At 41.2% G+C, this 26,733-nt stretch overlaps 1 protein-coding gene across 4 annotated transcripts in view; it reads right to left on the bottom strand.

Annotated features, from left to right (window-relative positions):
• Window positions 1-6,304: 6,304 nt before the first annotated feature.
• Window positions 6,305-26,733, bottom strand: part of LOC115205228 (GDNF family receptor alpha-4) — a 110,842-nt gene continuing 90,413 nt past the window's right edge. The window contains exons 8-9 of one of the 4 annotated variants that reach the window (XR_003880560.1): window positions 7,307-7,578; window positions 6,305-7,202 (exon numbers count right to left, since the gene is read on the bottom strand). Coding sequence is in view for 2 of the 4 variants with exons in the window: in XM_029770985.1 (XP_029626845.1) it covers window positions 10,028-10,210 (183 nt within the window). In the remaining 2 variants the exon portion in view is untranslated. Of the gene's footprint in view, window positions 7,579-9,901; window positions 10,211-26,733 lie in introns of those variants that run through there. The other 3 variants (XR_003880561.1, XM_029770987.1, XM_029770985.1) reach the window with 3 other exon arrangements.

Genomic DNA, 26,733 nt, shown 5'->3' with positions numbered 1-26,733 from the left:
ATCATTTAATGTCTTGCTATTTTGAATGATTGGATTTTGTGTAATGGTTGTAAAACAACATCTTTGCATATTTTATGTCAGCAACAGAGCGACAGCAATTGAAATGCTCTGCCGCCCTTAACTTCTACTGTAATCTCTCCATTGACACACACACACACACACACACACACACACACACACACACACACACACACACACACACACACACACACACACACACACACACACACACACACACACACACACACACACACACATACACACACACACACACACAGCGTAACTGGCGCTGGTCTCTATCACGTGGTCATTGCATCTCCGCCATCTCTCGTGGACTCTATTTGCTGAAGCTGGCAGACATAAATTACATCTGCTCATTCCCCATGCAGCACTATGGCAAAGTGCATTAAATAACTTATTCACTGTAAACTGGAGAATACATACACAAGGTAAACAGAGAACGGCAGTGAGTGTGTGCGGTTGTGTGTATGTGTGTGTGTGTGTGTGTGTGTGTGTGTGTGCGACAGAGAGTGAGAGCGAGAGAGTACATGTTTGTCACTGCAGTACTTCATATGCATGTCTCTCTCTTTCTCCAAGTTACTCTCTCTCTCACCTGTTCATTTGTTGGAGTTTGACAGTTCTCATTATTGCCTTGGCAGTAGCTCAGCTTGTCCTGCCAGAATGGAATTTGAAAAGAGAGAGTGAGATCGAGAACGCAGAGTGAGAGTGTGAGAGAGAGAGAGATGTAGATGAAGGAGGGAGAGAGAGGGAAGTAGACGGAGAAGGGAGAGTGAAAGAGAGAGACCCCTTGGCCTTGTAGCATAATTGAAAGCACTCGACAATTACCGTGAAGTGCAACACCATCCGACAGATGTAGTGACATTGAGATGTGTTTATAGAGAACCATACAGACAGCATTCAATGACGGGAGGCTAAAATGGTGAACAACTAACATCTCAAGCCCAGAATCACTGATGACACGGTCATACTAACATATCAAGCCCAGAATCCCTGATGACACGATCATACTAACATATCAAGCCCAGAATCACTGATGACACGGTCATACTAACATATCAAGCCCAGAATCCCTGATGACACGATCATACTAACATATCAAGCCCAGAATCACTGATGACACGGTCATACTAACATATCAAGCCCAGAATCCCTGATGACACGGTCATACTAACATATCAAGCCCAGAATCCCTGATGACACGATCATACTAACATATCAAGCCCAGAATCCCTGATGACACGATCATACTAACATATCAAGCCCAGAATCCCTGATGACACGGTCATACTAACATATCAAGCCCAGAATCACTGATGACACGGTCATACTAACATATCAAGCCCAGAATCCCTGATGACACGGTCATACTAACATATCAAGCCCAGAATCACTGATGACACGGTCATACTAACATATCAAGCCCAGAATCCCTGATGACACGATCATACAACTCAGTTTTTTTATTCAGGTTTGTGGTATATCGTTGTGTAATGCTCAGCTATTGTTACAGGTTGTTAAATTCAGGGCATGGATTCCAAAATGAGTCTGTTATTTTAATGAACAAAGTGGTTGTTCGATAGTGTGGTTAATGGTTGTAGTGTGGTTATCAGCGTAACGACTGGCTGTGTGTGTTAGTGGAGTCGGGTTTGATTGAGTTAGGTGTAAGGGAAGCTGAGACAACTGTGAAAGGGTAAGGAGATTTTTGTGATCCTTACCTCCATAAACACGCACACACAAAGCTTTATTGATTATGAGGAGTCCTTCATCCTTTCAGGTTATTAAATTATTGATCAGAAAAATATACTTTTAATGGAATCCAAATGCCATGGTGTGTGTGTGTGTGTGTGTGCGCGCGCGGGTTTCCATCCACAGTTAAGCTCCCTCTTCCATTCCTATGTTTACTGTCCTTTTTCCCTTCATCATCTTTCTATCCTCTCTCTCTCTCTCTCTCACACACACACACACACACACACACACACACACACACACACACACACACACACACACACACACACACACACGAGAGAGAGAGAGTGACGCATAAAAGGGTTGTGTTGTGTGGCTGCAGAAGTTGGTCATTAGGGAAGTTGGTCATTAAAACCACGTCCCCGGCATCCTCATGCACCAGCTGTCTCTCTCTCTTTCTTTCTTTCTCTCTCTCTCTGTCTCTCTCTCTCTCTCTCTTTCTCTCTTTCTCTCTTTCTCTCTCTGTCTCTCTCTCTCTCTCTCTCTCTTTCTCTCTCTCTCTCTCTGTCTCTCTCTCTGTCTCTCTCTCTCTGTGTCTCTCTCCCCTTTTCTTCCTTACCCTCTCCCTCTTTTTATCTCCCTCTCTTAACAACCCCGCTCTCTCTTTCTTTCTGCCCCCCTCTGTTTCTGGCTACATCAGAACAATAGAGCAGCCATGACAGTCCCTGCAGAAAGCAGACATGTATCAGCATCATGGGAATTCAAAAGGGAGGAAGTGGACAACTTTATCTCCCAGGAGACAGAGGACTGATCCACAGGAGGTATGACACACACACACACACACACACACACACACACACACACACACACACACACACACACACACACACACACACACACACACACACACACACACACACACACACACACACACACACACACACACACACAGGAGAGCAGCGCAGCGAAGGGAAACAGACATCATAAGTTAGCAGGGGTGACAAATGATAAAGAGGAATAGGACCCACATGTACATCATTTAAGATGGTTGTCCTTGTGGCCATACAGCATTGATATTCACAACGTACAGTATTCACCATTCACTGGGATGTCCTCCGGCACCATTCACAAGTCGTTCAGGTGTGGAGGAACTGAAGGGGCCTCTGGTTACGTTTAGTTCAGGTATGTGGAAAGACGACTACACTGTAATTTGATTTCAGATATCGTACCTGGGTGGTTCTACCCAACTGTAGATCACACCATAGGTTTGTTATTATATATTTGCTGAATGCCAAATCAACCCCTAACCCCTAAGCCCTTCAGACCTGACGCTACTTGGATAGGTTTAAAAGCAATGTGGTAAGCTGAACCTTGCCTTTGGACAGGCTGGGAGGGATTCTCACTATGTTGCTTTCACCAATCAAGTAGGGACTGGGGGTCGATTTGGAATTGTGGATTAGTGTATTTAATTGTGTTCTTGCTGAGTATCTAATAAATTAGCTGTAATCTGAGAGTCGTTTGAAAACATGTTGGTATGTTTTTTTAGTGTGAATTGGACCATGCCAAAGGTCTGCTGTCAACACAAACAAACATCAACAACATCACCATCTGTAGCACTCTGGAACTATGGAAGGCCACAGGGGTCATTCAGTCCTCTCTGCTGACGCTGTCGTCAGGCTATTTCCACTCCTCTCATTATCTATCGCTTTCTCTCTTTTCTCACTCCCTCCATCATTATTTTCTTCCATTTTATGTTTGCCCCTTTCTAACGCACACATGCATGCAGGCGCGTGCGCGCACACACACAAACACACACGACGCGCTGTGTGTCATCCCCCTTCTGCCCCTGCCTCCCCTTAGAGCACTGCAAAACAAGGGACAGAGAGAGAGAGAGAGATGTGAACTCATAGGTGTCTGAGCAGCGATGAGCTGCTATCACTCTGTGTGCTAATTAAATAACCTGTCTTATCATATTTCACTGCAATCTGATTAAGACCTGCCCAAATACAGCCACTCTCACTATACAGTACATAGACATATGGCTAGGAGAGAGGGAGGGATTGAGGGGAGGTAGGGAGAGAGACCGAGAGGTGGGGGAGGGAGAGGGAGGGAGGAGGAGAGAGAGGGAGGAAGGGAGGGGAGGGGGGAGGTATGATATTCAGTGGATAATAACTCAGAGGAGGTAGAAACATATTAATAAACACAAACAAACATAAAACAGCACATACACACTCTCCCGGCTCATCTAGAAGAATACACACACACAGAACACACAAACAACCCACCACAACACACACAACACACACCAGCCCTGGGCAGAAAATAGTTGTATTTTATAATTAATTTGAAAACACCAACTTTTCAAACACTCGAGGTAGAAGAATATAAAAGGTAACTATTTTCATGGACATTCAAATACAGGTATCAGAAAAACAAGTAATAGTTATAAGTATTTTGAATACCTCTCAGAAAACCAAATACTATTTATTTGATGGCTGACAAATATTTGATGAAGAACCAAAAACTATAACAGTTAGTTGAATTAGTTTAAATATATGATCATAAGCAGTTTTGGAGAGCTCTTAGATATGAACCTTACAGTTTTTACAGTTGTTTACACACTAAAACTGGTGCATGAGGCACAATGACCAAAACCTGTAACTCATTCAGCAGAACTATACACCAAAGCTGCAATACCAATACCGAATCTGCAATTTGGGGCAGCAGGTAGCCTAGTGGTTAGAGTGTTGGACTAGTAACTGAAAGGTTGCAAGATCTGTTCTGCCCCTGAACAAGGCAGTTAACCCACTGTTCCTACGCTGTCATTGAAAATAAGAATTTGTTCTTAACTGACTTGCCTAGTTAAATAAAATACTACTGGCACATGTTTTGCTTTACACTCAGATTGCAATTCTACAACAAACATTTGGCAAAACACAACACACAATTCTCTACCTTTGGCACAACTTTCACAACTGAAATCTATTTTGTGAAAATGAAAAGCAACACTGTTCAACAAGCTAAGCTCAATTGCCAATTGATCACTTTCACTCTGCACATGTGCAAACACTAATTGCGTAAATGTTCACCTTGAAATCAGAATTTTGATATGGATAAAAAGGCTACATGTGAGTACTCCTGTGTTTGGAGAACAATGGAAGCAAACTTAGCAGAGAGAGGTGGAGGGGGAGGTGGAGGTAGAAGTGGAGGTAGAGGTGGGGGTGGAGGTGGAGGTAGAAGTGGAGGTAGAGGTGGGGGTGGAGGTGGAGGTAGAAGTGGAGGTAGAGGTGGGGTGGAGGTGGAGAAGGAGGTAGAAGTGGAGATAGAGGTGAGGTGGAGGGGGAGGTGGAGGTAGAAGTGGAGGTAGAGGTGGGGGTGGAGGTGGAGATGGAGGAAGACTAAGAACAAGGAGAGTCATCTGACCATGTGGTCAACCATGGTTTGACCTTGAGAGAGGCTGAGCAGAGAGTGCTGCCCAATCTGAGCCGCTTCATCGTAGCATCCCATATCCGGGTTCCAAAATGAGAATAGGTATGTACTGCAGACATTGGAATTATCTACTACCTTTACTACTTGACAGTAGAACAACATAAATTACAGTAAAGACTGTAGATTCCAATACGTACTGTAAGGGGAAACAAAGTAAATGTTTCATGTATTACTGTATGTATGAAATTGGGAGCTATACTATTTTCTAAGATGTTTATCTTGTATACTGTATTACTGCAGTGTTTACTGTACTGTATGCTATTTTGTTTTGTAGAACTGAAAGACGACCACCACGTGGTGGTAGAACACATCTATTTATAGACTAACAGGAGGCTGCCATTAAGCAAATGGGAGGTGAAAATAATGCCATAAGACTGCAGGAAATCCAACAACAGATGATTGAAAACCCTGCCATCTTCCATAACATCAGAGTCAGCTTATCAACCATAGCCTGCATCCTTAAGAAACACCATCTCCGGATCAAGCAAATCTACAGAGTCCCATTTGAAAGGAATTACGAAAGAGTGAAGGATAAACGGTACGAATATTTGCAAGTAAGTAGTGTACTAGTACTACACTCTTACAGTTTTTTCCTATTGTTAACACACATTTGCTGAAACCACATCTCAGGTACTCAAAACCTTAAACTCTAAACACAAAACAGTTAGCCAATTTCCCCAAACCCCACAGACATCTTGCAAAATGAAACACAGCAATCAAAATCATGTACATAGACTTATTTCCTATTGTGTTATTGACTGTATGTTTGTTTATTCCATGTGTAACTCTGTGTTGTTGTTTGTGTCGCACTGCTTTGCTTTATCTTGGCCAGATCGCACTTGTATATGAGAACTTGTTCTCAACTAGCCTACCTGGTTAAATAAAGGTGAAATAAGAAAATATAAAACAAATGTACTCCCTGCTCAAAATGAAACCCCATACAAATGAGACACACACATCAAATTAGTCTAACTTAGTGACAAGTGACATCACTCTAATGTGACATTTTCAGAACGCTACTATCAGAACCTATTTCAGTGTGAAAACTAAGATTTTGTTGTTATACTTTATATCCTTTGTGTGTACTCAAACAAGAAAGGAACACAAATGCAAAGACTTTATTTATTTCAACATGACTCGATACATGTCAATCAGCATACTGTAAGCACACATACAGTAAAAATGAAAACATACAGTAAATATATTTTGCATATACAAAGGAAGAAAAAGAGGCCTATTTGTACTACAATACAGTATGTTAGATCAATTGTATGGATAAAGAACCTTTCAAAATACAGTAAAATCATAAGTCAAGGAACAAATACTCCATTGCGAAAACAAAAACATTCAAGTCTGTTGTTTTGTTCCGGCCACAGATTTTCATCAACATCACAGGCAATATTCTCCTTGGCCAGACAGCGGGAGAAATATCTTCTGGCAGGACGCATCCACCCCTGACAGGACTCTGCTGGAATGTAACCACAGGCCTCCTCCATGGCCTGGAGAAGGGCCATACGTTCATGGGGTTTGCGATCATACACCTTCCAGCGCCATGCTGAAAACAACTCCTCAGTTGGGTTGAGAAGTGGGGAATATGGTTGGAGACAGAGAATTGTTAACCTGGGATGGTCATGGAACCAGTTGCGGACCTGAGCAGCCTGACGGAAAGTCACGTTGTCCCAAATTAGAACACACATTTGCTGCTCAGGATCACCTGGTCCTCTCTGCTCTGGCTGAAAAAGATTGTCATGTAAGGTGTTCAGGAAATGAAGGAGATGTGCAGTGTTGTATTGTCCAAGTGTGGCATGATGGTGGAGGACCCCATTGTGGCTCATCGCTGTGCACATGGTGACATTTCCCCCAACGTGGCCAGGTACATCAATGAGGGCGCATTGACCAATGATGTTCCTTTCTCTCCTCCTCGTCTTCGCTAAATTGAATACAGCCTCATCAACTGTATGAACATGAGTTCCTGGGGGATGGGACTTGCATCCAACTCCATGATTCTGTGAAACGACAGTAAATACTGTAATTGCTGTATAGTAAAGTTCACTGGCAACATCAATGAGTCTCTAATGTGTCAAGAGTCTAATGCTAGTAGATTACTTACTTGCACATATTCGTACCATTTATCCTAGGGAATTCCTTTCAAATGGGACTCTCTAGATTTGCTTCATCCGGAGATGGTGTTTCTTAAGGATGCGGGCTATGGTTGATAAGCTGACTCTGATGTTATGGAAGATGGCAGGGTTTTCAATCATCTGTTGTTGGATTTCCTGCAGTCTTATGGCATTATTTTCACCTCCCATTTGCTTAATGGCAGCCTCCTGTTAGTCTGTAAATAGATGTGTTCTACCACCACGTGGTGGTCGTCTTTCAGTTCTACAAAAACAAAATAGCATACAGTACAGTAAACACTGCAGTAATACAGTATACAAGATAAACATCTTGGAAAATAGTATAGCTCCCAATTTCATACATACAGTAATACATGAAACATTTACTTTGTTTCCCCTTACAGTACGTATTTGAATCAACAGTCTTTACTGTGATTTATGTTGTTCTACTGTCAAGTAGTAAAGGTAGTAGATAATTCCAATGTCTGCAGTACATACCTATTCTCATTTTGGAACCCGGATATGGGATGCTACGATGAAGCGGCTCAAATTGGGCAGCACTCTCTGCTCAGCCTCTCTCAAGGTCAAACCATGGTTGACCACATGGTCAGATGACTCTCCTTGTTCTTAGTCTTCCTCCATCTCCACCTCCACCCCACCTCTACCTCCACTTCTACCTCCACCTCCCCCTCCACCTCACCTCTATCTCCACTTCTACCTCCATCTCCACCTCCACCCCACCTCCTTCTCCACCTCTACCTCCACCTCTACCTCCACCTCTACCTCCACTTCTACCTCCTTCTCCACCTCTACCTCCACCTCTACCTCCACTTCTTCCTCCATCTCCACCTCCACCCCCACCTCTACCTCCACTTCTACCTCCACCTCCACCCCCACCTCTACCTCCACTTCTACCTCCACCTCCCCCTCCACCCCCACCTCTACCTCCACTTCTACCTCCACCTCCCCCTCCACCTCTCTCTGCCAAGTTTGCTTCCATTGTTCTCCAAACACAGGAGTACTCACATGTAGCCTTTTTATCCATATCAAAATTCTGATTTCAAGGTGAACATTTACGCAATTAGTGTTTGCACATGTGCAGAGTGAAAGTGATCAATTGGCAATTGAGCTTAGCTTGTTGAACAGTGTTGCTTTTCATTTTCACACAAGAGATTTTAGTTGTGAAAGTTGTGCCAAAGGTAGAGAATTGTGTGTTGTGTTTTGCCAAATGTTTGTTGTAGAATTGCAATCTGAGTGTAAAGCAAAACATGTGCCAGTAGTATTTTATTTAACTAGGCAAGTCAGTTAAGAACAAATTCTTATTTTCAATGACAGCCTAGGAACAGTGGGTTAACTGCCTTGTTCAGGGGCAGAACAGATCTTGCAACCTTTCAGTTACTAGTCCAACACTCTAACCACTAGGCTACCTGCTGCCCCAAATTGCAGATTTGGTATTGGTATTGCAGCTTTGGTGTATAGTTCTGCTGAATGAGTTACAGGTTTTGGTCATTGTGCCTCATGCACCAGTTTTAGTGTGTAAACAACTGTAAAAACTGTAAGGTTCATATCTAAGAGCTCTCCAAAACTGCTTATGATCATATATTTAGACTAATTCAACTAACTGTTATAGTTTTTGGTTCTTCATCAAATATTTGTCAGCCATCAAATAAATAGTATTTGGTTTTCTGAGAGGTATTCAAAATACTTATAACTATTACTTGTTTTTCTGATACTTGTATTTGAATGTCCATGAAAATAGTTACATTTTAGTTGACATTCTAGAAAAACTATATTCTATTACCTTGAATATTTGAAAAGTTGTATTTTCAAATTAATGATAAAATACAACTATTTTCTGCCCAGGGCTGGTGTGTGTTAAGTGTGTGTGTTATATGTGTTGTGTGTTTTGTGTGTGTTGTGTGAGTTACAGATTTGTGTCATTGTGCCTCATGGGCCAGTTTTAGTGTGTAAACAATTGGGAAAAACTATAAAACGTTAGAGACTCATTGATGTTGCCAGTGAACTTTACTATTCAGCAGTTACAGTATTTACTGTCATTCAGAGACTCATGGAGTTGGATGCAAGTTTCATCCCCCAGAAACTCAAATTCATAGACAAGGAGGAGAGGAAGGAACAACATTGAACAACACGCCATCACTGAGGTACCTGGCCACATTGGGGGAAATTTCACCATATGTGCAGCTATGAGCCACAATGGGGTCCTCCACTGCCATGCCACCCTTGGACCATACAACACTGCCCACCTCCTTAATTTCCTGAACAACTTACATGACAATCTTTTTCAGCCAGAGCAGAGAGGACCAGGTGATCCTGAGCAGCAAATGTGTGTTCTAATTTGGGACAACGTGACTTTTCATCAGGCTGCTCAGGTCTGCAACTGGTTCCATCACTATTTTTTTATTTTTGTTATTTAACTAGGCAAGTCAGTTAAGAACAAATTCTTATTTACAATGACGGCCTACACCGGCCAAACCCAGACGACATTGGGCCAATTCTGCACCGCCCTATGGGACTGCCAATCACCACCGGTTGTGATACAGTCTGGATTTTACCAGGGTGTCTGTAGTGACGCCTTTAGCACTGAGATGCAGTGCCTTAGACCGCTGCACCACTCGGGAGCCCAACCATGCCAGGTTTGCAATTCTCTATCTCCCACCACATTCCCCACTTCTCAAATCCATTGGGAGTTGTTTTCAGCATGGAGCTGGAAGGTGTATAATCGCATACCCCATGAAGGTATGACCTTTCTCCAGGCAATGGAGGAGGCCTGTGGTGACATTCCTGCAGAGTCCTGTCAGGGGTGGATGCGTCTTACCAGAAGATATTTCCCCCGCTGTCTGGCCAAGGACAATACCGCCTGTGATGTTGATGAAAATCTGGACCAAAACACAAGACATGACTGATTTTGTTCTCGCAATGGAGTATTTGTTTCTTGACTTATGATTTTACTGTATTTTGAAAGGTTCTTTATCCATACAATTGATCTAACATACTGTATTGTAGTACAAATAGGCCTATTTTTCTTCCTTTGCATATGCGAAATATATTTACTGTATGTTTTCCTTTTTACTGTATGTGTGCTTACGGTATGCTGATTGACTTGTATCGAGTCATGTTGAAATATAAAATATACATTTTCTGCATTTGTGTTCCTTTCTTGTTTGAGTTCACACAAACAATTTACAGTATAAAAAGAAAATCTTAGTCTTTACACTGAAATAGGTTCTGATAGTAGCGTTCTGAATATGTCACATTAGTGTTCTCGTTTGTCACTAAGTTAGACTAATTTGATGTGTGTGTTTCTCATTTGCGTGCGGAGTTTCATTTTGAGCAGGGAGTACATGATTTTGATTGCTGTGTATTATTTTGCAAGATGTCTGTGGGGTTTGGGGAAATTGGCTAACTGTTTTGTGTTTAGAGTGTTGAGTAACTGAGATTTAGTTTCGGCAAACGTGCGTTAACAATTGGGAAAAACTGTAATATAGCCAATCGCTTATAATTAAATACACCAGGGAAATGGAATCACCAAATCATTAGAGCAGACCACGTTTGAAGCTTCAAAATGACTAACACATATATTTTCATAACCAGTGATATATATGGTAATCCAGTAACACTTGACAATTTCTTCTACATGTTATGCTTTGTAATTATTACAATAGCAACGTTGTTGTTACATAAGACTTTGTAATTGCATAGTAATGAAGTTATTACATAAGTGGAATAGTCACATAAGTAGGTACCAAAACTATCAGCTCATTGCTACGCAATTAAAATGCAATTGCCAAAGTATTAGGTTACAACACGCTAATAAAATGATGCTTCAAAAGCAACTACAGTTTTATGGTACAGGCACCACAACAGTTTAAAGTGTTACTGAGAATACTAACAGTAACAAATGTCTATTAAGGGTCATAAGGAAATATCCCAAAACTGCCAATCAACTACAGCCACGGTAGGTGGAAATGCATGTTAGTTTTCATTCTGAGCAAACTCTCCCGTTAACGATGGTATAGACAAAGAGGATCAAAGTTGTTTTTGCTTACTGTTTGCAAATGGCTATCAATTTTCTCTACAGTATTTTTAGGTATCATAAAATGAATTACAGCTTTCGACCATTTCAGTGGCATGTTGGAAGATTCATATAGTAGTTGAGCATCGCAAATTTTATACTTATCTGTACAAAACATCATTGGTTAAATGGTTTGACTTGATTATGTACACCTGGGGCAATGGACATTCAGGAGAATGGACATTTACAGAATGTTCATATAGAAATGAATTGTGTAGATCAAATATGACTGTCAGATAGACTGGAATAGTATGGGAGATTGTGTGTGCTCTATTCAGTCTATCTTCAACATGCAGTTCCAGATACAGCCCTGCCATTAGTTGAAGGCAGCCAATCCAATAGTTCCTGAGATCTGTATTAAAATATAGATTTTTCAATCTGTATTAAAATAGTTAAAAAAAATAAGTAATAACTTTCCAAGATCTGTATTCAAATAGTTTTAAAAAGTAGTCATTTTTTGGGATCTGTATTCAAAGTAATTATTTGTCCCACAAAACAACGTTTTTTTCCCAGAAAGCATAGTTCAACCATAGCTAGTTATCCCAGGTCTGACACACTTTATTGCTACCGAGTAAAAGGTAGGTCCTTTTTGTTTGTTACAACTTGAGGCCCACCCTGCAGTATTTATGACGTTCATATTGATAATGGAGCTTGCATCAGAAGATGTGTATCATCTTGGCCCTGCAGGACTGACATTATCTACAGTGATTGGCACTCTGATGTGTACAGTACAGCAACCCATCAGGCTCCATTAATTAATAAATCAATTGTAAAGTTTGACTACTGCAGTCAGTCACAGACCCAGCCAAACGCTGTTAGTCAGCATCACAGTGATCACTTACAGTGCTGTGTACAATGTGTTCTCTCTATCTCGATCTCTCTCTGTCACGGATGTCGTATGAACGAGACCAAGGCGCAGTGTATCGTTCCACATATTTATCTGTGAAACTATGCAAGACATACAATAAACTATAAACAAAGAAACAACAAACCGTGACGAAGAGGGGCAACATACACTAACTGAAAATAATCTCCCACAAACACAGGTGGGGAAAAACAACTCCTTAAATATGATCCCCAATTAGAGACAACGATGACCAGCTGCCTCTAATTGGGAATCATACCAAAACCCCAACATAGAAAAAAGGAACTAGAACATAACATAGAGAAATAAACTAGATAAACCCCCTAGTCACATCCTGACCATCTCTACCATAGAAAATAAGAGCACTCTATGGTCAGGACGTGACACTCTCTCTCTCTCTGTCTCTCGGCACACCCTTTCTCTCAGACATAGACACCCACCCACCAACCACCCTCACATGCAGTTTATTCTTTTAATAATGATTGTGCCTGGGAGTTGATTTCACGAGCCTCTAGGAGAGAACAGTCTTTTGTGGTCTTTTGTTTATTGTCTCACGGGGGGAAGAATGAAAAAATAGACAAAACCAACGGGTGTGTGGTGGTAGCGATTGTAATGAGGCTGAAGGAGAATGTGTGTGTGTGTGTGTGTGTGTGTGTGCGTGTGTGTGTATAATCTTGTTCATTGTTGTGTAATGGTTAGACACAGAGGCAGAGACGAAGATTCAATTATTGTAATCTGTTCTTATTCACAGCCCATGGCAGTACACACCCAAACACACGTTTGTTTAACTATCCTTGTGTGGACCAAACAATTGAATCCCATTCAAAATCCTATTTTCCCTAACCTCTAAACAGAACCTAACCCTAACCTTAACCCTAACCCCAAACCCCAGCCCCTAACCCTAATTATAACCCTAACCCTAATTGTAACCCTCACCCTAACAACTAAGTCTAAAATAAAAATGTTCCTTGTGGGGACAAGAGAAATGTCCCCACAATTTTCCTTGTTTTACTATTTTTTGTGAGGACCTCTGGTCCCCACAACAATTGTAAAAACACACACAAGCACACAGTTGAATTACCGCCTCACATTTCATACATTTCACTAGCTTGACAGGAGCTTAAATATTGTTCAGTTTGTGTGTGTGTGTGTGTGTGTGTGTGCATGCGCGAGTGTGTGTGTGCATGCGTGTGTGTGTGTGTGTGTGCCTGCGTGTGTGTGTGTGCATGCGTGTGTGTGTGTGTGTGTGTATGCGTGTGTGTGTGTGTGTGTGTGTGTGTGTGTGTGTGCATGCATGCCTCACACATAAACACTCCAAAACAAAGTAATTTGAATATCCCCAAGGAGCAATAACCAAATCTGCCAAAGATAAAATAATGATAATTCTATGAAAAGCAATCTTGGGGCATTTTGTGATTATGATTATTTATTTGAGACCACGGTACAGTCGGCCCCAGAATAAACGCCACTATCGATCGGTTTTAAGATATGAAAACACCTACAGGCCTCACATCACTCCTACCTGTCTCTCACCTGCTTTCTCTCTCTCCTTCCTCTTTTCCTGTTCCTCTCTCTCGGTCTCCCTGTGTGACCCAGCCTAACCTAGCCTAGCCTAGCCCAACCCAGCCAAGCCTAACCTAGCCTAGCCCAACCCAGCCAAGCCTAGCCCAACCTAGCCTAACCCAGCTAAGCCCAAACTAGCCTAGTCCAACCCAGCCAAGCCAAGAGTAACCCAGCAAGCCTAACCAAACCCATCCAGCCCAGCCAAGCCCAACCCATCCTAGCCTGACCCAGCCAAGCCTAGCTCAGCCAAGCCTAGCCCAAACCAGCCTAGCCCAACCCAGCCTAGCCCATCCTAGCCTAACCCAGCCCAGCCCAGCCCAGCCCAGCCTAGCCTAGCCTAGCCTAGCCTAACCCATCCAGCCCAGCCAAGCCCAACCCAGCCAACCCATCCAGCCCAGGCTAGCCCAAACCCAGCTAAATCCAGTCCTGCTTAGCAATATGTATTTCGATAACAACCTAAGTGACAAGCCTGTCCTCCTCCCATCCCTACTCACCAAACAACCCTCATCATTGAGAGAGAGAGAGAGAGAGAGAGAGAGAGAGAGAGATGTCTAATGAAAGTTGGAGAGGAGAACAGAGGGAGGGAACAGAGTGATAGAGATTAAAAAAGAGTGATGACCAGCAAGGAAGGAGATGTAGTTATGAATTATTTACATGCGTAAGGGATTTACAGTATGTCAGCTGGTCAGATATCGACCCTCTTCCCTCTCTCTGTTGTCTGCACCCTTTCCTCTCATCTCTCTCCTCCTCCGCCCTCTAACCTCTCTTCTTCTCTCAACTCACCTGATCTTTCTGTTTCACCTCCCATCTACCCTCCTCTAACCCTCACCTCTTCTCTAGCTTGCTCTCCCCCTCGTCTCTCTGCACTACCTCACCTCTAGAAAAAGAGAAGAGAGTGACCTGACTATGGAGAGAGACAGATGGAGAGAGATAGGAAGAGAGCAATATAGTGCCTAACATTGTGATTGACTGATTTGTGAGTGATTACAGTGAGGGGAAAAAGTATTTGATCCCCTGCTGATTTTGTACGTTTGCCCACTGACAAAGAAATGATCAGTCTATAATTTTAATGGTAGGTTTATTTGAACAGTGAGAGACAGAATAACAACAACAAAAAATCCAGAAAAACACATGTCAAAAATGTTATAAATTGATTTGCATTTTAATGAGGGAAATAAGTATTTGACCCCCTCTCAATGAGAAAGATTTCTGGCTCCCAGGTGTCTTTTATACAGGTAACGAGCTGAGATTAGGAGCACACTCTTAAAGAGAGTGCTCCTAATCTCAGTTTGTTACCTGTATAAAAGACACCTGTACACAGAAGCAATCAATCAATCAGATTCCAAACTCTCCACCATGGCCAAGACCAAAGAGCTCTCCAAGGATGTCAGGGACAAGATTGTAGACCTACACAAGGCTGGAATGGGCTACAAGACCATCGCCAAGCAGCTTGGTGAGAAGGTGACAACAGTTGGTGCGATTATTCGCAAATGGAAGAAACACAAAAGAACTGTCACAATCTCCCTCGGCCTGGGGCTCCATGCAAGATCTCACCTCGTGGAGTTGCAATGATCATGAGAACGGTGAGGAATCAGCCCAGAACTCCACGGGAGGATCTTGTCAATGATCTCAAGGCAGTTGGGACCATAGTCACCAAGAAAACAATTGGTAACACAATACGCCGTGAATGACTGAAATCCTGCAGCGCCCGCAAGGTCCCCCTGCTCAGGAAAGCACATATACATGCCCGTCTGAAGTTTGCCAATGAACATCTGAATGATTCAGAGGACAACTGGGTGAAAGTGTTGTGGTCAGATGAGACCAAAATTGAGCTTTTTGGCATCAACTCAACTCGCCGTGTTTGGAGGAGGAGGAATGCTGCCTATGACCCCAAGAACACCATCCCCACCGTCAAACATTATGCTTTGGGGTTGATTTTCTGCTAAGGGGACAGGACAACTTCACCGCATCAAAGGGACAATGGACGGGGCCATGTACCATCAAATCTTGGGTGAGAACCTCCTTCCCTCAGCCAGGGCATTGAAAATGGGTCGTGGATGGGTATTCCAGCATGACAATGACCCAAAACACACGGCCAAGGCAACAAAGGAGTGGCTCAAGAAGAAGCACATTAAGGTCCTGGAGTGGCCTAGCCAGTCTCCAGACATTAATTCCATAGAAAATCTATGGAGGGAGCTGAAGGTTCGAGTTGTCAAACGTCAGCCTCGAAACCTTAATGACTTGGAGAAGATCTGCAAAGAGGAGTGGGACAAAATCCCTCCTGAGATGTGTGCAAACCTGGTGGCCAACTACAAGAAACGTCTGACCTCTGATTGCCAACAAGGGTTTTGCCACCAAGTGCTAAGTCATGTTTTGCAGAGGGGTCAAATACTTATTTCCCTCATTAAAATGCAAATCAATTTATAACATTTTTGACATGTGTTTTTCTGGATTTTTTTGTTGTTATTCTGTCTCTCACTGTTCAAATAAACCTACCATTAAAATTATAGACTGATCATTTCTTTGTCAGTGGGCAAACGTACAAAATCAGCAGGGGATCAAAAACTTTTTTCCCTCACTGTAATCACTCACAAATCAGTCAATCACAATGTTAGGCACTATATTCCCTCACTGTAACTATAATTTCTGTCACAGTCATGTTGTTGGGGGAATTTAAAATGCTATTGGGAAATGTTAAGGTCTCAAATATGACTAGGAGGGGATGTAATAGAACTGTAGAGTATTGACAGAAAAAGAGAGAGAGAGAGGCAGAGAGAAAGAAATAAAGAGAGAGAGATAACGAGAGAGAGAAAGAGAGAGAGATAAAGAGAGAGCAAGAGAGAGACACAAACAACAAGCGTGCAGTTAAAATTGTCTGAGAGACAAGGCAAGAAGGGCCTTCTATGCCATCAAAAGGAACATAAAATTCAACATACCAATTAGGATCTGGCTAAAAATACTTCAATCACTTATAGAACCCATTGCCCTTCATGGTGGTGAGGTCTTGGGTCCGCTCACCAACAAAGAATTCACAAAATGGGACAAACACCAAATTAACACTGCATGCAGAATTCTGCACAAATATCCTCAGTGTACAACGTAAAACACCAAATAATGCATGCAGAGCAGAATTAGGTCAATACTCGCTAATGATCATAATCCAGAAAAGAACCGTTAAATTCTACAACCACCTATTTAAAAAAGTGATTTTTTTTAAATGTAACTTTTTTTAAACTAGGCAAGTCAGTTAAGAACAAATTCTTATTTACAATGATGGCCTACCCCAGCCAAACCCGGACGACACTGGGCCAATTGTGCGCCGCCCTATGGGACTCCCAATCACGGCCGGATGTGATACTGCCATGTCTGCTCCCGCTCGTCCCTCCCCCTGGCGCTTGAGGGCGCCAAGTTGCCCTGCATCACACACTCCTGCCATCCATCACGCACACCTGCCTTCCCTCATCACGCGCATCAGCATTATTGGACTCACCTGGACTCACTTATCACCTGTTCATTTCCTCCCCTATATTTGTCAGTTCCCCAGCTCTGTTCCCCGCTGCTGCCTTGTATTGTTTTTGTCTTTAGTATTAGTTTGGTGACGCTGTTCCTGTCTCGTTCTATGTCCGTTATTTATTAAATGTTTTACTCCCGTACCTGCTTCGTCTCTCCAGCATCATCTGATGTGACAGATACAGCCTGGATTCGACTGAGACGCAGTGCCTTGGACCACTGGAAGGAAGAGATTCCCAAACATTCCATAACAAAGCCATCACCGACAGAGAAATGACACTGGAGAAGAGCCCCCTAAGCAAGCTGGTCCTGTGGCTCTGTTCACAAACACAATCAGAACCCCACAGAGCCCCAGGACAGCAACACAATTAGACCCAACCAAATCATGAGAAAACAAAAAGATAATTTAATGGAAAGAATTGACAAAAAAACAGAGCAAACTAGAACACTATTTGGTCCTAAACAGAGAGTACCAAGTGGCAGAATACCTGACCACCGTGACTGACCCAAACTTAAGGAAAGCTTTGACTATGTACAGACTCAGTGAGCATAGCCTTGGTATTGAGAAAGGCCGTCGTAGGCCGACCTGGCTGTCAAGAGAAGACAGACACTGCCCACAAAATGAGATGGAAACTCAGCTGCAGTTCCTAACTTCCTAACCTAATATGTTATGACCATAGTAGAGACACATATTTTCCTCACATTACACAGACGCACAAAGAATTTGAAAACAAATCCACAAGAAAAGGGCAACCAGTGAAGAACAAACACCATTGTAAATACAATTTTTATTTATTTTCCCTTTTGTACTTTTAACTATTTGCACATCATTACAACACTGTATATAGACATAATATGACATTTGAAATGTCTTTATTCTTTTGGAACTTTTGTGTAATGTTTACTGTAAATTTTTTATTGCTTATTTCACTTTTGTTTATTATGTATTTCACTTGCTTTGGCAATGTAAACATATGTTTCCCATGCCAATAAAGCCCCTTCATTTGAACTGAGAGAGAGAGACAGACAGACAGAGTCAGCGAGAGAAAGAGAGACAGACAGAGACAGAGACAGAGACAGAGACAGAGACAGAGATGCTCATGTTGCGGATGTGATCGATGGAGGTAGAGAGGGAGAGATAAAAAGGCAGATTGAGAGAGCGATACGGGCTCAGAGAAAGGGAGGTGTAGACAGAGGGAGGGGAAAGAAAGAGAGAAGGACTGAGGGAGAGCGGGAAGGAGAAGACACTTAAGTACATTGAGGGGTGCTAGTCTAAATGTTGTGCCGCCACACCTGGGATGTGAAAGCCGCTGACGCCACTAAAACAAATGACAGACCATAAATAAGACGTCAGAAGCACCTTGGGTTATTATCAGAGCGAGCAGAGTAGCAGCCGGCGAGGCATAGCCAGGCCAGACAACACACACTGCTGCTCTGTCCCTTACCAACACACACTCCAAACACACACACACACACACACACACGGCACCTGGAGGGAGAGAGGGAAAGAAGGAGATGGGCATGGACAGAGAGAATGTGGAAGAACATCCAGGAGAGGGCTTTTGAGAAAGAGAGGGGGGGATTAGGTGGAAGAGAGGATAACAGGATAGGAACTGTAGTTAAATAGAAGAGAGGATAACAGGATAGGAGCTGTAGTTAAATAGAAGTAGAGAGGATAACAGGATAGGAGCTGTAGTTAAATAGAAGATAGGATAACAGGATAGGAGCTGTAGTTAAATAGAAGTAGAGAGGATAACAGGATAGGAGCTGTAGTTAAATAGAAGTAGAGAGGGATAACAGGATAGGAGCTGTAGTTAAATAGAAGTAGAGAGGATAACAGGATAGGAGCTGTAGTTAAATAGAAGAGAGGATAACAGGATAGGAGCTGTAGTTAAATAGAAGAGAGGATAACAGGATAGGAGCTGTAGTTAAATAGAAGTAGAGAGGATAACAGGATAGGAGCTGTAGTTAAATAGAAGATAGGATAACAGGATAGGAGCTGTAGTTAAATAGAAGTAGAGAGGATAACAGGATAGGAGCTGTAGTTAAATAGAAGTAGAGAGGATAACAGGATAGGAGCTGTAGTTAAATAGAAGTAGAGAGGATAACAGGATAGGAGCTGTAGTTAAATAGAAGAGAGGATAACAGGATAGGAGCTGTAGTTAAATAGAAGAGAGGATAACAGGATAGGAGCTGTAGTTAAATAGAAGTAGAGAGGATAACAGGATAGGAGCTGTAGTTAAATAGAAGAGAGGATAACAGGATAGGAGCTGTAGTTAAATAGAAGTAGAGGATAACAGGATAGGAGCTGTAGTTAAATAGAAGTAGAGAGGATAACAGGATAGGAGCTGTAGTTAAATAGAAGAGAGGATAACAGGATAGGAGCTGTAGTTAAATAGAAGAGAGGATAACAGGATAGGAGCTGTAGTTAAATAGAAGAGAGGATAACAGGATAGGAGCTGTAGTTAAATAGAAGTAGAGAGGATAACAGGATAGGAGCTGTAGTTAAATAGAAGTAGAGAGGATAACAGGATAGGAGCTGTAGGTTAAATAGAAGTAGAGAGGATAACAGGATAGGAGCTGTAGTTAATAGAAGAGAGGATAACAGGATAGGAGCTGTAGTTAAATAGAAGTAGAGAGGATAACAGGATAGGAGCTGTAGTTAAATAGAAGAGAGGATAACAGGATAGGAGCTGTAGTTAAATAGAAGAGAGGATAACAGGATAGGAGCTGTAGTTAAATAGTAGAGAGGATAACAGGATAGGAGCTGTAGTTAAATAGAAGAGAGGATAACAGGATAGGAGCTGTAGTTAAATAGTAGTAGAGAGGATAACAGGATAGGAGCTGTAGTTAAATAGAAGTAGAGAGGATAACAGGATAGGAGCTGTAGTTAAATAGAAGAGAGGATAACAGGATAGGAGCTGTAGTTAAATAGAAGTAGAGAGGATAACAGGATAGGAGCTGTAGTAAATAGAAGTAGAGAGGATAACAGGATAGGAGCTGTAGTTAAATAGAGAGGATAACAGGATAGGAGCTGTAGTTAAATAGAAGTAGAGAGGATAACAGGATAGGAGCTGTAGTTAAATAGAAGTAGAGAGGATGACAGGATAGGAGCTGTAGTTAAATAGAAGTAGAGAGGATAACAGGATAGATGCTGTAGTTAAATAGAAGAGAGGATAACAGGATAGGAGCTGTAGTTAAATAGAAGTAGAGAGGATAACAGGATAGGAGCTGTAGTTAAATAGAGTAGAGGATAACAGGATAGGAGCTGTAGTTAAATAGAAGTAGAGAGGATAACAGGATAGGAGCTGTAGTTAAATAGAAGTAGAGAGGATAACAGGATAGGAGCTGTAGTTAAATAGAAGAGAGGATAACAGGATAGGAGCTGTAGTTAAATAGAAGTAGAGAGGATAACAGGATAGGAGCTGTAGTTAAATAGAAGTAGAGAGGATAACAGGATAGGAGCTGTAGTTAAATAGAAGTAGAGAGGATAACAGGATAGGAGCTGTAGTTAAATAGAAGTAGAGAGGATAACAGGATAGGAGCTGTAGTTAAATAGAAGAGAGGATAACAGGATAGGAGCTGTAGTTAAATAGAAGTAGAGAGGATAACAGGATAGGAGCTGTAGTTAAATAGAAGAGAGGATAACAGGATAGGAGCTGTAGTTAAATAGAAGTAGAGAGGATAACAGGATAGGAGCTGTAGTTAAATAGAAGTAGAGAGGATAACAGGATAGGAGCTGTAGTTAAATAGAAGAGAGGATAACAGGATAGGAACTGTAGTTAAATAGAAGTAGAGGATAACAGGATAGGAGCTGTAGTTAAATAGAAGTAGAGAGGATAACAGGATAGGTGCTGTAGTTAAATAGAAGTAGAGAGGATAACAGGATAGGAGCTGTAGTTAAAGAAGTAAGAGGATAACAGGATAGGAGCTGTAGTTAAATAGAAGTAGAGGAGGGGGCTGTAGTAATTAAAAGGAGGATAAGGAGCTTAGTAAAGAGTAGAGAGAGATAAAGGATAGGATGCTGTAGTTAAATAGAAGGAGGATAACAGGATAGGAGCTGTAGTTAAATAGAAGAGAGGATAACAGGATAGGAGCTGTAGTTAAATAGAAGTAGAGAGGATAACAGGATAGGAGCTGTAGTTAAATAGAAGTAGAGGATAACAGGATAGGAGCTGTAGTTAAATAGAAGTAGAGAGGATAACAGGATAGGAGCTGTAGTTAAATAGAAGAGAGGATAACAGGATAGGTGCTGTAGTTAAATAGAAGAGAGGATAACAGGATAGGAGCTGTAGTTAAATAGAAGAGAGGATAACAGGATAGGAGCTGTAGTTAAATAGAAGTAGAGAGGATAACAGGATAGGAGATGTAGTTAAATAGAAGAGAGGATAACAGGATAGGAGCTGTAGTTAAATAGAAGTAGAGAGGATAACAGGATAGGAGCTGTAGTTAAATAGAAGTAGAGAGGATAACAGGATAGGAGCTGTAGTTAAATAGAAGTAGAGAGGATAACAGGATAGGAGCTGTAGTTAAATAGAAGAGAGGATAACAGGATAGGAGCTGTAGTTAAATAGAAGTAGAGAGGATAACAGGATAGGAGCTGTAGTTAAATAGAAGAGAGAACAGGATAGGAGATGTAGTTAAATAGAAGTAGAGAGGATAACAGGATAGGAGCATGTAGTTAAATGAAGAAGAGAGGATTAACAGGATAGGTAGCTGCTAGTTAAATAGAAGTAGACGAGGATAACCGGATAGGAGCTGTAGTAAATAGAAGAGAGGAACCCCCCACCAAGGATAGGCTGTTAGTTAATCGAAGTAGAGAGGGTAAACAGGATAGGAGCTCTTAAGTTAAAATGATAGAGAGGATGAACAGGATACGAGCTGTAGTTTTAAATAGAGTAGAGAGGATAACAGGATAGGAAGCTGTAGTTTTAAATAGAAGTAGAGAGGATAACAGGATAGGAGGCTGTAGTTACATAGCACGAGAGAGGAATAACAGGATAGGCCTGTAGTTAAATAGAAGTAGAGAGGATAACAGGATAGGAGCTGTAGTTAATAGAAGTAGAGAGATAACAGGATAGGAGCTGTTGTAGTTTACAATAGAAGTAGAGAGCGATAAACAGGATAGGAGCTGTAGTGTACATAGAAGTAGTAGAGGAATAACAGAGATAGGAGCTGTAGTAAAAAGAAGTAGAGAGGATAACAGGATAGGAGCTGTAGTTAAATAGAGAGAGGATAACAGGATAGGAGCTGTAGTTAAATAGAAGTAGAGAGGATAACAGGATAGGAGCTGTAGTTAAATAGAAGTAGAGAGGATAACAGGATAGGAGCTGTAGTTAAATAGAAGAGAGGATAACAGGATAGGAGCTGTAGTAATAGAAGTAGAGAGGATAACAGGATAGGAGCTGTAGTTAAATAGAAGTAGAGAGGATAACAGGATAGGAGCTGTAGTTAAATAGAAGTAGAGAGGATAACAGGATAGGAGCTGTAGTTAAATAGAAGAGAGGATAACAGGATAGGAGCTGTAGTTAAATAGAAGAGAGGATAACAGGATAGGAGCTGTAGTTAAATAGAAGTAGAGAGGATAACAGGATAGGAGCTGTAGTTAAATAGAAGTAGAGAGGATAACAGGATAGGAGCTGTAGTTAAATAGAAGTAGAGGATAACAGGATAGGAGCTGTAGTTAAATAGAAGTAGAGAGGATAACAGGATAGGAGCTGTAGTTAAATAGAAGTAGAGAGGATAACAGGATAGGAGCTGTAGTTAAATAGAAGTAGAGAGGATAACAGGATAGGAGCTGTAGTTAATAGAAGTAGAGAGGATAACAGGATAGGAGCTCGTATGTATAGAAGAGAGGATAACAGGATAGGAGCTGTAGTTAAATAGAAGTAGAGAGGATAACAGGATAGGAGCTGTAGTTAAATAGAAGTAGAGAGGATAACAGGATAGGAGCTGTAGTTAAATAGAAGTAGAGAGGATAACAGGATAGGAGCTTGTAGTTAAATAGAAGTAGAGAGGATAACAGGATAGGAGCTGTAGTTAAATAGAAGTAGAGAGGATAACAGGATAGGAGCTGTAGTTAAATAGAAGTAGAGAGGATAACAGGATAGGAGCTGTAGTTAAATAGAAGTAGAGAGGATAACAGGATAGGAGCTGTAGTTAAATAGAAGTAGAGAGGATAACAGGATAGGAGCTGTAGTTAAATAGTAGAGAGGATAACAGGATAGGAGCTGTAGTTAAATAGAAGTAGAGAGGATAACAGGATAGGAGCTGTAGTTAAATAGTAGAGAGGATAACAGGATAGGAGCTGTAGTTAAATAGAAGTAGAGGATAACAGGATAGGAGCTGTAGTTAAATAGAAGTAGAGAGGATAACAGGATAGGAGCTGTAGTTAAATAGAAGTAGAGAGGATAACAGGATAGGAGCTGTAGTTAAATAGAAGTAGAGGATAACAGGATAGGAGCTGTAGTTAAATAGAAGTAGAGAGGATAACAGATAGGAGCTGTAGTTAAATAGAAGTAGAGAGGATTAACAGGATAGGAGCTGTAGTTTAAATAGAAGAGAGGGATAACAGGATAGGAGCTGTAGAATAAATAGGAAGTAGAGAGGATAACCGGATAGGAGCTGTAGTTAAATAGAAGTCGAGAGGATAACAGGATCGGAGCTTGTAGTTAATAGAAGTAGAGGAGGATAACAGGATAGGAGCTTGTAGTTAAATAGTAAGAGAGATAAAAGGATAGGACGCTGTAGTTAAATAGAGTAGAGAGGATAACAGGATCGGAGCTGTAGTTAAATAAGTAGAGGAGTAACAGGATAGGAGCTCGGTAGTTAAAATAGGAAGTAGAGAGGTATAACAGGATAGGAGCTGTAAGTTAAATAGTAAGAGAGGCTAACAGGATAGAGCTGTAGTTAAATAGAAGTAGAGGATAACAGGATAGGAGCTGTAGTTAAATAGAAGTAGAGAGGATAACAGGATAGGAGCTGTAGTTTTAAATAGAAGTAGAGAGGATAACAGGATAGGCGCTGCTAGTTAAATAGAAGTAGAGAGGATAACAGGATAGGAGCTGTAGATAATAAGTAGAATAGAGGATAACAGGATAGGAGCGTAGTTAATAGAAGTAGAGAGGATTAACAGGATAGGAGCTGTAGTTAAATAGAAGTAGAGAGGATAAAGGATAGGAGCTTGTAGTTTAATAGAAGTAGAGAGGAGAAAGGATAGGAGCTGTAGTTAAATAGAAGAGAGGATAACCGGATAGGAGCTGTAGTTAAATAGAAAGAGAGGATAACAGGATAGGAGCTTGTCGTTAAATAGAAGTAGAGGGATAACAGGATAGGAGCTGTAGTTTAAATAGAAGAAGAGAGGATAACAGGATAGGGACTGTAGTTAAATCGGAGTAGAGAGGATAACAGGATAGGAGCTGTAGTTAAATGAAGTAGAGAGGATAACAGGATAGGAGCTGCTAGTTAAATAGAAGAGAGGATAACAGGATAGGAGCGGTAGTTAATAGAAGTAGAGAGGGAAACAGGAGAGGAGCTGTAGTTTGTAGTTAAAAGAAAGTATGAGGATAACAGGATAGGAGCTGTAGTTAAATAGAAGTAGAGAGGATAACAGGATAGGAGCTGTAGTTAAATAGAAGAGAGGATAACAGGATAGGTGCTGTAGTTAAATAGTAGAGAGGATAACAGGATAGGAGCTGTAGTTAAATAGTAGAGAGGATAACAGGATAGGAGCTGTAGTTAAATAGTAGTAGAGAGGATAACAGGATAGGAGCTGTAGTTAAATAGAAGTAGAGAGGATAACAGGATAGGAGCTGTAGTTAAATAGAAGTAGAGAGGATAACAGGATAGGAGCTGTAGTTAAATAGAAGTAGAGAGGATAACAGGATAGGAGCTGTAGTTAAATAGAAGTAGAGGATAACAGGATAGGAGCTGTAGTTAAATAGAAGAGAGGATAACAGGATAGGAGCTGTAGTTAAATAGAAGTAGAGAGGATAACAGGATAGGAGCTGTAGTTAAATAGAAGTAGAGAGGATAACAGGATAGGAGCTGTAGTTAAATAGAAGTAGAGAGGATAACAGGATAGGAGCTGTAGTTAAATAGAAGTAGAGAGGATAACAGGATAGGAGCTGTAGTTTAAATAGAAAGTAGAGGGATAACAGGATAGGAGCTGTAGTTAAATAGAAGTAGGAGGGTAACAGGATAGGAGGCTGTAGTTAGTAATAGGAAGAGAGGATACAGGATAGGAAGCTGTAGTAAATAGAAGTAGAGTCGATAGGATTAACAGGATAGGAGCTGTAGTTAAATAGAAGTAGAGGATAACAGGATAGGAGCTGTAGTTAAATAGAAGAGAGGATAACAGGATAGGAGCTGTAGTAAATAGAAGTAGAGAGGATAACGGATAGGAGCTGTAGTTAATAGAAGAGAGAGGATAACAGGATAGGAGCTGTAGTTAAATAGAAGTAGAGAGGATAACAGGATAGGAGCTTGTAGTTAAATAGTAAGAGAGGATAACAGGATAGGAGCTGTTAGTTAAATAGAAGTAGAGAGGATAACAGGATAGGAGCTGTAGTTAAATAGAAGTAGAGAGGATAACAGGATAGGAGCTGTAGTTAAATAGAAGTAGAGAGGATAACAGGATAGGAGCTGTAGTTAAATAGTAGAGAGGATAACAGGATAGGAGCTGTAGTTAAATAGAAGTAGAGAGGATAACAGGATATGAGCTGTAGTTAAATAGAAGTAGAGAGGATAACAGGATAGGAGCTGTAGTTAAATAGAAGAGAGGATAACAGGATAGGAGCTGTAGTTAAATAGAAGTAGAGAGGGTAACAGGATAGGAGCTGTAGTTAAATAAGTAGAGAGGATAACAGGATAGGAGCTGTAGTTAAATAGAAGTAGAGAGGATAACAGGATAGGAGCTGTAGTTAAATAGAAGTAGAGAGGATAACAGGATAGGAGCTGTAGTTAAATAGAAGAGAGGATAACAGGATAGGAGCTGTAGTTAAATAGAAGTAGAGAGGATAACAGGATAGGAGCTGTAGTTAAATAGAAGAGAGGATGACAGGATAGGAGCTGTAGTTAAATGGTAGAGAGGATAACAGGATAGGAGCTGTAGTTAAATAGAAGAGAGGATAACAGGATAGGAGCTGTAGTTAAATAGAGTAGAGAGGATAACAGGATAGGAGCTGTAGTTAATAGAAGTAGAGAGATAACAGGATAGGAGCTGTAGTTAATAGAAGAGAGGATGACAGGATAGAGCTGTAGTTAATAGAAGTAGAGAGGATAACAGATAGGAGCTGTAGTTAAATAGAAGAGAGGATAACAGGATAGGAGCTGTAATAAATAGAAGTAGAGGGATAACAGGATAGGAGGTAGTTAAATAGAAGTAGAGA

This window comes from Salmo trutta, chromosome 13, assembly GCF_901001165.1.
Source record: "Salmo trutta chromosome 13, fSalTru1.1, whole genome shotgun sequence".
In the NCBI taxonomy this organism is placed as follows: domain Eukaryota; kingdom Metazoa; phylum Chordata; class Actinopteri; order Salmoniformes; family Salmonidae; genus Salmo; species Salmo trutta.
This window is presented reverse-complemented; position numbering and strand designations above follow the sequence as displayed.